General features: G+C 41.9%; 1 protein-coding gene across 2 annotated transcripts in view; it reads right to left on the reverse strand.

Annotated features, from left to right (window-relative positions):
* Positions 1–12,319, reverse strand: part of MET (MET proto-oncogene, receptor tyrosine kinase) — a 70,646-nt gene that overhangs the window by 38,626 nt on the left and 19,701 nt on the right. For both annotated transcript variants that reach the window (XM_086747540.1, XM_010120554.2), the window contains exons 3-4: positions 4,927–5,061; positions 3,351–3,524 (exon numbers count right to left, since the gene is read on the reverse strand). In XM_086747540.1, the coding sequence (XP_086603666.1) occupies positions 3,351–3,524; positions 4,927–5,061 (309 nt within the window). The remainder of the gene's footprint in view (positions 1–3,350; positions 3,525–4,926; positions 5,062–12,319) is intronic.

Genomic DNA, 12,319 nt, shown 5'->3' on the forward strand with positions numbered 1-12,319 from the left:
AGGATTCAGTTTTCTACAGCAAGGAAACAGATAACAGGGAGCAAGTCCTGCTGCAAGGCCTGCCATTCTGCTTGTCCCTGCTGCTCTCAGGACTTCGGGTTAAGGGAGAGAAAGTTAACTTTTTATTTTTGGAAAAATTTAAAGCATTGTGTTTTCCTTTTGTTTATGTTGACAGACATTATGCTAATATCCACTCACATACTTTATAAATTGTTAGAAGAAAGTATCTATTTATTAAAGTTTCAAGGGCCGAATCATTTTAATTAAGAGGCAAGAACATGTACAGGCCACATGTGATATTCCCAGCAAAACTTCCAACCTAAATAGGCAGCAGAAGGCCTGATGTCCTTGATACATCTGAGACAAAAGCCAGCTAAAATGACTTACTTCAAAAACAACAGCAAACCATGTCAGGTTTTAACCCACAACAAAGAATCAAAAGGGAGACCAATTTATTTCTTCTTTTACGCCGTTCACCTTTCAGCGTGACCCGAACGCTGCACGCAGATGCCTGCAATTTGTTCCAGCACCAACCGATCTCTGAGGACACTCCCTCGAGTCGCTCGGCTTTCCTCCAGCACCACTTGTCCAGGCTGACAAAACACTCCTCGTATTGGCAGGGGCGGTGGATGGGAGCGGGGTATGGTGCTGAGGCGTGCACGGGGTGGGAGCTGGGCTGCGGTGGGGACCTGTGCTGGTGCCAGCCCTCCTACGCTGTCTGTAGCAGGGAGAATGCAGGGCAGCTCCGAGGAAAAGTGCTTAAAGCAGGGCAGAGAGACAAAGGATGTGCAGGATTCCATGGGAAAACACTGGGTTTTTTCTCTGCCATCCCTCCTGAGAGGAAAATCCTATGGCTTTTTTTTTTTTTTCCCCCATTGTGCACCACTCTGCGTAATAACCTGGGAAAACTTTGCTGAAGACTTCGCTAGCTAACATCCCCTGGACCGGACCCTCGGAGAAGCTTTGCATTCCCCCCAGGTTAAAGGGATCGTATGACATCTCTCCAGCAGTCTGTCCCTCTGAAAGCTGCAAAATATTAGGGGGAGTTCAGACTGAATTTCAAATACTATGCAAAGCAGGTCATCCTCTGTTTGTTAGGAACAAAACAAGCTTGTTTCTCATATTTTATGCATATGGGTTTAAAGACAGATCAGAAGATGATGAATAATCTGTTTTATATTTTTTTTCAGTAATAATGTTAAATGTCATGGTCCAGTAGAGCATGAAATCTGTCTTAACAGCTAGCAATCCAAAGGGATTTAAGTACTCAGATGCACTTTTTTCCTTACAAGCCTTCTAGAAGCAACTTCTACCAGCATGGGCATGCTGTAATTCGAGATTCACTTTAAGATCCATCAGTGCCACAGATCCATATTCATTACAGGGGTAGATAGGGCTTGTGCTGAGCAGGCAGGGCTGAGCCGAATGGGGAAGGGGAGCACCTAGCCAGCCCCATGCCTGCTCCCACCCCCCCAGTCCACTGGAGAAGAGTCCTCCCAGTGACTTCATAAGGATGGCAGAGGTGGGGATGCACTTCTCAGCCTAAGCGTCTCTGCATGGGCTCCAGGCACTTGGTTCTTAAAACTGCTGAGTGCACAGACTCATAATTGAAATTAAAGAGGGCTATATGAGCTCAGCATCTCTGAAAATCAGAAACTAAGCAGTTCAAAGCCTTAGAAATCTTTTTTGGAGGCATAGCAATACACAACCACTGCTGGAAAGTTTTGCCAAGAAAAAGAAAACATTCAGGGATGCTACGAATGCTTGAACTCTAGGAAAGGCAAAACAAGCTGTGCAGGATAGGTGAGCAGCTTGGGCCTGCAGAGGTATCAGGACTAATTCTCAATGCATCCCTTTGAATTGGTGATTCATGGTCTCACACAAACTGAGGCCAGAAAAGACTATTTGATCATCTAATACAGCCTTTTTGAAATAAATGTGGTTTTGTATAAAGGGAAAGTAAACTATTCACATTCTGCATCAGCAATTTTTTTACATCTCCTTTGTCCAAAGGTAAATGGCGACAGAAGGCAAGGCAAACACACAAACACACCCCTTTCGGGTTTGATCCCTATAATGCTTCATTAGTTGTTCATTGAATTTTGCCTGTGTTAGTCTTAAATTTTGTACCTGAAAGGTGAACATGAAAAAGAAAAAAAAACACCCTGTAAACATGTGTTTCTAGATTTGCTTCTAGATTATTAGCAGTTTTGCCTGTCTACTCTTTAAAAAGTTGTTGTACATGAAATCATCTGCCTGGTTGAAAGAAATACATTATTTATTAAAAAAACTCTTTTGTCTCCCTTTCTGTCTGAGAGTTTAACATGTCACATTTTCATCTCCGTTGATAAGCTGTATGCCCATGAGGGAAACTGTATTTTTAGCTACATGGTGTAGTTTAAATGTACGAACAAAAGTAAATGGGTATAAGTACTATCAGAAAGTTTTATGCTTGCTCTTTCCTCAGTTTTCTAGTCTGTTAACTGCCCTATAAACCTCCACCTTCACAGCTATGTCACACTTCAGAGGGGATGATTCGGTTACACGTACAACCAACCAGTGTGAATCCTGCGGCAACCATAGCTAAATTAAAACAGAAATGTGCTAATGCCGTGCTCTGCTCTTCCGTGGGGTTTCGTTCTCTCACGCCCTTTGACGGGCTTTAGCTGGCTGGCAGCAGCCTCCGGCTGTCCCCTGTCCCAGGGAGGCGTGCAGCTGTAGGCTCGTCCCCCTTGGTGGTGAGTGGACCCATGGGAACAAGGAGCCAGGGAGGGACGATAGAAAAAACATCTTCCCCCAGGATGGTGTTGGGCTGACCGTTGCAGAGCTTAGGTAGGGGAAAGAGGGACTTTTCCCCACAGGGAAACACAACCCTTTCCCCCTGGGCTGGAGCCAACACGGCAACGGCTGAGGAGCGGGGGCTGGAGATCTCCTGTGTTGGGTCAGGCTGTGTCAGCTGTGGGTGGGAAGTGCTTTCCTCCACCTCCTCCCTTTGAGACAGGTCTGAGAGGAAGGGTGCTCCTTTTTGTGACCGGCCTTTCCGTCAGGCCCCTGCCAGGCTGGCTCAGACCCATGTTGTTTACCCATCATGAGTGCATGGCAGGGCCAAGGCCCTCCCGTGACAGGCCAGGATGATCAGACAGACCTGTCCACCCATGGCACCTGAGTCACAGCATTCAGGGAGACCATGTGCATCCAGCTGGAGACTTTATGGACGCTGAGGCTGAGGGGAAGTCAAGGAGAGCAGACGCTTCATTTACTGTAATTGCATAAAAATAAACAGACAATGTCCACAGAGCGCAGACTGCATTCTCCCCTCAGAGATAAATACGAGAAATCCATGGGTTTACCTCATAAACTGTCGGTGAGCAGGTCTCCTGGGTCCAGGTGCCGCCGGGGCACTCTGGAGACCGGAGGCACCGCTGACTGCACCAGCCGCACCGCATGAAGGGAGGTGCCAGCAGGCACTGGCTGCAGGACCTGAAGTGATGGCAGCCCGGCCCGTTCAGCGGGATCTTCGTTATCTGTCAGTGGAAAGGCATGACACACAGACCCTTTTAATACATACACTGAGCAGCAAGGAGAGCCTCTATTTATGCAGCGTGCTGCGGTGCCACTCAGATTTCAGATGTGCAAGCTGCGGTTCGACTTCTCTTTAGCTCAGTAATTATAGGATCTTATAAGTAATTTAACTGACATGATTTTAAATTCACTAGGGAGAAACCCTAAAGGCATCTTAATGTTATATATGGTTACTGCCAGCATCTGGTGTTTACAGCAAGATAGCATTTTTTGCTGATGGAAAAAGAAAACAGCAGTGTGCTTCTTCCAATTCTGCACTAGTTCTTGGAAAAAACAGTGTATCTCAGTATGTCTTAGTTCATGCATTCGTAAAAATAGGCATGATGGCTATTTCAACTTTGGCGAGCCTTTATTAATATCTGTGACACACTTACAGCACGTGGCTGCCCATGTACTTGTTTTTTAACATTGATCATAAAAAACCTTGTATCTAAAATATGAATTAAAATTTATATTATTTAAAATGTCAAGATAGTTACGATAATAGTCACTCTAAATATATAAGAATATGTTTTAATCAAAATATTAAAATTAGTATATAATTACATTACTATATAAGTACATCATACTTCTTTACACTTCAGTACCTTTCTTAAATCTATTTTGGACATTTTTTTTATGATTACTCTTATAAATATCTCATACATTTCTAGTAAATGATTAATAACCATCTTTAGTAATGGCTGATGTATTTCTGTAAATTCTTACAGAACTCAAGGGGTCAAATTATTGCTTACGATTATGATTTAGGATTATCTGTAATATTATCTGCTGATGTTTTAAACCCATTCTACAATGCATATCTACTTATGACAATAGCATATTTATGACAGCTCTTCATCTTTTATTAACCCTTTGCAGACTAGATGCTAAAGCAACGTTCAAACCTTACTATCAACACTGACTCCCAATTTTAAACACACCCACCTAACTCTTGCACACACACCCTTCCTTAAAAAGTTATAATGTTATGACACAAATGACAAAAGCCAGGAAACTGTGAGCACCATTCTTTCCTTAAGCCATTGTGTGTTTTTTTCTTTGCAAGCGCTTGAATTAAGGACAGGGTTTCAGCCTTAAAATTTGCATTTCCTGGCTTTTGTTGGTTTATATCACAGCTCTTACGTTATTTAAACATTACTCAATATTAGACTGTCAGTTTGTTTATTGGGGGGGAAAAAAATCTTGGAGGAAACTTGCCCCTCCGACATTCCCAAGGGAATGGCAAGGCTGGGAGGATGCAGAGCATAGAGCAGCAGTGTGAATAGTTGCTCCTGCTGAAAGCTGCTGCTCTGAAGGCAGGTTTACACAGTACACAGAAGGATTAGATTATGAACCACTCACCTTTTTCCCAGTCACTACCAGGGTGTAGCCATCATCGGCTAACGAATTCTCGACAACAACCTGGGGAGAGACGGGCTGGGAGTCTAGCTGGAAGCTGACATGTGGAGCTGTGGGCTCTGAACGGGAAACCACTATCTAAGAAAGAAAGAAATGGGGAAGATCAGCAGGCAGTGTGTGACACAAATGCATGCTGCTCAAGCAGTCTCATGTTCCTACCACTTGCCTGCTTGCATTAATTACTTTGCATTACAGTGCATAATATTTTGCATAATGTTCCATCATGATCTGATTAAAGCGCTACAAAATCTACTTTATTTAACACAGCAAAATCATGGCTGTTGGAGGATCCTCAAAATACATTGTATTTATTAAAATATGAAGGAGTCATTGCATGTTTTCTAGTCCTTTAATTTCAGGTATTTGTAAACCAAGCGTAAAAAATGGAGATGGGTCATTGAGTCAGCCCTGTACATTTAAGAAGGATTTTACCTACAGTGTCTATTTAAAAGAATCTTAAAACTCCAGGCCTTCAGAAGTCAAAGATACTTCCATTTATTTTCACTTTGGTCCCTCAGCTTGAAAAGTAAACTTTACCCTGTGTCAGCAGTACCTGGTCTTGGTGCACGTGGGACCACTGGAGTGCAAAGCTATGGCAAGCGCAGGTTGCACTGCGAGCAGCTCTGCAAAGCCACTGGTACCCAGACCTCTGTTCCCAGAGCCGGCAAGGTGGCCCCTGCTACAGACAAGCTCTTTGCAAGATGTGGCTGGGCACCTCCAGATCTGGCTCCTGATGATTTCTGCAGGAGTCGGGTGTCCAGGACAGAGCCCTCAAAGCACCTCTTAAATGACAGGCAGAGCTGGAGGCTTCTCTGGAAGACGTTCCAAAGCAGGAGCCTAATTTAGTTGTCTTAAAGCCCCTTTGCAAGAGCCCCCCCTTCTATTGCTCTCTCTCTCTCTCTCTCTCTCTTGATTTTAGGAGATCTTAGGAAGATTAGTCACACCAGTATGAAATTCCCCCACTAGTCATCTCTCTGCATCTTCAGTTACCTAAATACTTCTGAGAATTTGGGTCTATTCCTGCAAACACACGCTTAACTTTACTACTGTAACTTTGTTGACTTTAATGGGATGAGTCATGGCTGTTAAGCACAGGCATAAAGCATCTGCAGATTGGGGTGGATATTCGATAGCGAGATTTTATAGGCTTGGGTCTACAGTCCAGAGGGATGTGCGCCCAAATATGATAGATAGCATCAGGCAACAAAGGCAGAGGATTGTTTACACAAGGGAAGATCATGTTCATGTTTCAAAAGCTGCATCACGTGTAGTTTACTTAAGGAATTTAGATAATCAACATTTGCTGAGAAGTTGAGATTCAATGGGGTTCATTATTTAAAAAAGATTGAAGCCATTCTGAAAATAACTTGTATGTCAAATGTTTAATTTTTCACTATAATGAAGCTTTTCTTCTGACTCCGAAGGCAGCATCAGAACAGCTAGAACATTGACTTACACGATTTCACCGCCTTTTCACACTGCCAAGGTCTTTCAACAAGATGGCCGACTCCAAAACTAGACTTAGAGCTGCTGTAATTACAGCTGATGTTTTATTGTAATTCAAGACTTAAATAAAATATATGAGCAGTTAATTCATGGTGATAAGTGCTTCACATCCCAGAGGTATTTACAGTTTGGGGTAACAAGAGGCTTTTTTTTTTTCTTTAAAATGAAACTGGCTTTGTTGAAGACTTTGCTATGGGCTTGTTCCACAGTACAGAAAGTGCAGCATTTTGAAATCGATAAGGTCTGATCATTTTCGGTGACACAGAAGCATGGTCTCTGACTCAGTGTATTAGGGCATGAGCTCTGTTCTTATATTCAGGACAATGAAAAATAGAATGGACTGCAAAGCTGCATGAAAAAGCTTGATTAATGTTGGCATTATGGGGAGAGGTAGCACCGCAGCTGCAAATACCTTTTTAGTTGATCATTAGCCATGTCTCATCTCGAATACCCACTGCTATAAAATGCTAAGAATTCTTTTCTATCATTAATCCAGGCTTCCTCCTATTGCCAAGCATTTGTTCTGATTGAGCCACAGTGTTAACCCTTTAAACACACGTGCATTGCAACCTCAGAGCAATACATGAAAATTTGGATGCCATATCTACAATCTTGGAAAAGTTATTCAGTACTTTAAACACTGACCAACCTTTATTTTACTGAGGCTGACAATCAACTCACCTGCTCTAAGCCCACATGAATAGACTTTGACCTCGTGACATACATGGAACTCAAATTATGCCTCCTAACTCACTTGGGACTATGGAATAAAAGTTTGGAGTTTGCTTAGAATTAATCTACCAGCCTACAGTGCTGCTGTAGCAGATGCTAGATGCAAAGTTGCTCTTTTTGGTCTATATAACTGTGCAGTTTTTGCATGCATCAGCCCCGTCCTTGAAATTCTATCTCACCCTTATCCAACATAATCCTGAAGAAAAAGGCAATCTGAAGACAGCTTCTACAGCAGGAAGAAGAGGCTACTTAGGACTCCAGTGTCATGCATCAGAAACCTCTGATTTTTATTGCTTGAGACTGGGCTGGTATGCGTACAGTGTGGCTTTAATCTACTGTGGACACATCACCGTACAGGGGCCACTTCTACCATGAAAATAGTTCAATACTGCAGAAGGATTTCTCCTTACAGAAAATATAAAGTGCTGGTTTGTTTTTTCTTTTTTTTTTTGGAGGAGGGGCTGTTGGGGTTTTTTAATAATTTATTTAATAACCAAGCATTTCTCCAGAGCATAAGAGAAATTAAAGTATATCTATGCGCCTGCACTCAAGCAGTTAGGAGAGAGGGAAGGTCTTGCACAGACAAATAATTGACTAAAAGAGAACGAACAGGTGTTAGCAGCAAATGGTCAGTCCTCGCAACAGTGAGAAGTCACAAGAGATGTTCTGCAAAGTGTCTGTGCTGGGATCCATACTATTCAACATACCCATAAATGAGTTGGAAAAGTGGTTGTGCAGTCCAGTGACAAAGTTTTCTGATGTTCTGAAGGTATTCAAGGTGATAAGGATGAGGACAGACTATGAAGGATGGCAGAAGGACTTTACAAGACAGCACGTCAAGGCAATAAAATGGCAGGTGAAATACAACAAAGATGATGAATTTAAAGTGATATATGATAGATAGTTCCATGAAAACATCATCTCACTGCTCAGTAGCAGTCAAAAACTCAAATAAGAACTGAGGCATTATTAGAAAACGATTAGAGAACAAATCAGAAACTATCCTGATGTCATACAAATTCATGGCTTGCCTGAACCTTGAATTCTCTGTGCAGTTCTGTTTTCTTTATGACAAAAAAAAGTAAGTTAAAATGGGAAAAGGTTCAGACAAGGGTAAGAAAGATGGTTAAGAGGCTGTAATGAACAATGACTGAGTAGGATAGGTGTGAAAACCCTGTGAAAAAGACATACAGAATCTTGAGTGGGAAGAGACCGAATATTTACTCTCTTCTAATAAAAGTACTAAACATAATGAAAAGACAAAAGTGAGAGTCAGGTTCAAAGCAAACAAAAGAGAAAGACTTCCTAGCAATATGTGATGACCTATGGGAATCCTTACTCAAGGATGTGAATGCAAGAGGAATACACATTCAAAGGGAAACTCGACATGTACATGGAAAGAGCTAAACAGACAAAACCCAGTAGCTCAGGAAATCCCCAGAATGGAAAATAGTTGGAGGCCTGAAGCAGAAGGTATTACCTATGTTGCCTGGGTCCCTAGGCATCCACTTGTCACCAGCGCTGGAGACAGAGCACTGAACTAGATGCACCCTTCGTTTAAACTCATGTGGCTCTTCTGATGTTCTTACAAATAACCCTTCCGAGAATCACAGTCGTTATCAGTAACTACAACCGCAGACATCCTCCTCAAAGCAAACACAATATTTATGTCCCTCTATTTAAGAGAAAAACAGAAAAGTATGTGGTCTTTCCGCACAGCTCAGAGTACTTCCATGAAGATAACAGCCAACAGTTAATTAATTAATGAATATATTAATTAATATATCCTTTATACTGGAAGTCAGTCATCACTTAGGTCCATGAACATTAAAATAATTCATTTAAATATTCTTTCATTGCCATAATCTATTATTAATGGTAAGTAAGAAGACTCTAGGTTCATTTATGCATAATATGTCAAATTAAGACTGATAACTTGAGTTGAAAAACAGTACGCAACAGCTTTGTTTAAAAATCATTCTGTTGCTCAGTTCTACTAGTCAGCAGGATTGAATTACAAATATTACTGTCTGCACGTTGAAATATCTTCTGCAAAAATGAGAGGCCTTCTAAAAGCAATCCCATCTAAGTATCATATTGTTATTTTTCCCCTAGATGTCTGGCAGGTGTGGGCCATTACCCAGCAGAGATAGGCTCAGGGTTAACTTTATTGTGTAACGCCTCAAATGCCCTGGGATATGCAGCGTAGCCTTGCAAAGGGCACATATGTAGCTCTCTAAATGCTGTACATCATTCTAATCCACGGAGAGTAAAATGGATCTCCTCTGAAGGGTGTGAGCTTTTCTACTTAAACTGAATATTAAAACATGTGTGCTCTCAAAACAGTTATTTGGCACCAGGTGCTAATTTTAATTTGACTACATGGATTTTGCATTATGCAATATTTTATGTTTTTTTTTTTCTGAGAGCATCAAGATACATTCTTTACCACAGAAGGAACTGCTATTATAAAACTTTTAAAAGTTGAGCGATAGGTGTTACTTATCTAGAGTTTGCCACAGTTTTCTGTTGGTTTAAAAATGATGAAATGTGAAAGACTGCAACTATTCGCATTCCTACAAATGCATGTGTGCATAGTCTGCATTTAGCTTTAAACGGGTCAGACTGCCAGCACTGAAAAGCCAGGTGAATTGTTGGATCACACAGGCAGGACAGCAGCGGGCACTGCGGACAGCCTTTGCAATGACTCCATAGCCATCCCATCACTCTTTCCTCCATTTGGCTCTATATGGTTTAAAGTCCATGCCAAGTATTTCTTGACCTCCTCGCACTTGCTTCTAACATGGTTTACCACTTGCACTGGTGGGTTTTGTTACGACTACCTTTGTCTAGTGGGACAGGAACTAGATCAAAAGAAGTCTGATCAACTCAAAGGTAGAAATGGCTTTCCGTAGACTATGGTAAAAACTGGATTTGAATGACCATGCTGAAAAATGCAAAGCTCTGCACTTCGTTGCTCTGTGTCAACTCATTTTGCTGATAGGCATCATGGCTTTGAGCCTCGATTCCTGGTGTGGCAAGGCCTTGCCACTTTGATGTTTGCAAGCGGAGAGCAATGTTGAAGGCTTGGCTCTCTTCTTGCTGAATTCTGGGAAAAATTTTTCCAAGCCTTGACTGCAGTTACAAATAAAAAGCAGATGTGATAATTTTTGTCTATACTAATTTCTGTAGCATGCATTATGTTCCCTGGCATGTAATCTAGGAAAGCAGCTATGACACATGCTAATTTTTCTCTTTTCAGGGAAATGAGATGTGTGTTAAAGCTGGGTGGTGGTGGTGGTGTTTGTTTTTAATCATAAGTATTCCTGGGAAATGAGTGTGACTATCAAGTGTTCTTTCTGCTTGGATGTGAAAGCCAACAGGTTCATGCTCAGCGTGTGAAAATTTCCCAAACTATTGCTCTGTGAGAGCCCCATCCCTACTCCTCATCAGACAGAATCAGGGGCTCCAAATGTGAAATGATAAGGAAACCCCAGAGGAAGCTCTTCATCGTTCAAAGCAGAACAAAATTATAGAAGTCATTGTCACAGCGTATCATGGAGGACAAAACAACAAATAATTTCAAAAAACAATAAGCAAAATTGATGGAAAAGAAGTTCATAGAGGGCTATTAAAAGCCAGATATGGGTGCGATTTCCAGCTCTGGGAATCTCTGGGCCACTGAGTGCCAGAAGCAGGATGGTACTGGGAGAGGTATCACTATGTGCTTTTACTTGCCTCATACCTGTCCCTCATGCATCTTAGCCCCAGCCAGAGATAGGAAACTCCACTCCTTGAACCTTTATTCTAACCCCATACATCTTTTCTTAGTTAAAAATCTGGTTAAAAATACTGGGATATAATGGGTCCCTAGAATAAGGCTTATTATTATTGTGTATTGTTTCATGTCTAACAAGTGCAGAGAGGCCCTGAGGAGGGTGAGTGGCCTATTGTGTGACATGCTCTACTCCAATGAGGCCTATCTGTGCCATCATGCTTTGGTTCTCGTGCCCTAAGCCATTTTCAGTCCAGAATCTGTTCAGACACGACAGTGTGTGACCATGTTTTGCTAACGCTTGGCTTCTCAGCTAGATCTGGCTGATGTCCAGCTAGATTGGACAGGGCTGCAGCCAGCATGTGGCTGACTCAGGGTGTACGTATACCCATGGGAAGACCCTTTCCTCACCTCCAGAAGCTACAGGATGGATGTCTTACTACCCTGTGAAGATGAGAGGGCACATGAGGGACCTCCTCACTCCGCACATAGCCCAGTGTTGCCCCACTGTGCACTGAGTTTCACTGGTATAGTCAAGATGGCCCTGTTGCCAAAATTGCATCTAAAGACAGTGGTTGCCCATGGTAATTGTAAAACGTACAGTGAAAATTCTCCTGTCCCTCTCTTCCTCAAGCAGGTCACCACCAAGCAGGGCATTTGCTTGGGCTTTACCTCGGTAAGGACAGCTTCAGGTGGAGGAAGCACATGAAGTATTCTGCTTCCAAACAGTGTTATGCCAAAAAATAGCCTCTGCATATGTCAAAGGCATCGGTCTCTTGTTCATTGTTAAAACCAGACCAAATGTGAGCTTTTCAGAATAAATCTTGTAAAACTTTCCCATATCCCACTCTCCTTAGAGCTATCAGAAAGATTTCCTCTTCCTGAAGAACTTTGCTCTTTTCTTCATCACTCAAAAGTCACTCTCTGAAATAATACCAAGCTCTAGATTAAAAAAAAATAATAAAAAAATCACTTGGAACTTGGGAAAAATATATCTCAATATATCATGGTTTTGTTTTTTTTTTTGACAAACTGTAATTTCAAAAAATATTTTCCAAAAGCATATGAAACTGTCTTTTCCAGTTGTGAGTCGTATTCTCAGCATACCTTCTTTGGCTTGAGCAGAGTAAGGCTGTTTGCTTTACACCAGCTGAAAATCTGATTCCTCAACTATAGCAGTGTGACTGGGTCCTGTTTTCTAATCAAATAACCACTGTGAAATACCTGATTCACTTTGCACCCAACAGCTGTACTTTCAGCCTGCATTCCCGGTCACACTCTGAAAACAAGCACAATAAGAAAGCCCGAAACAGCTGCAACTTC

This window comes from Chlamydotis macqueenii, chromosome 1, assembly GCF_036417535.1.
Source record: "Chlamydotis macqueenii isolate bChlMac1 chromosome 1, bChlMac1.mat, whole genome shotgun sequence".
Classification (NCBI taxonomy): Eukaryota; Metazoa; Chordata; class Aves; order Otidiformes; family Otididae; genus Chlamydotis; species Chlamydotis macqueenii.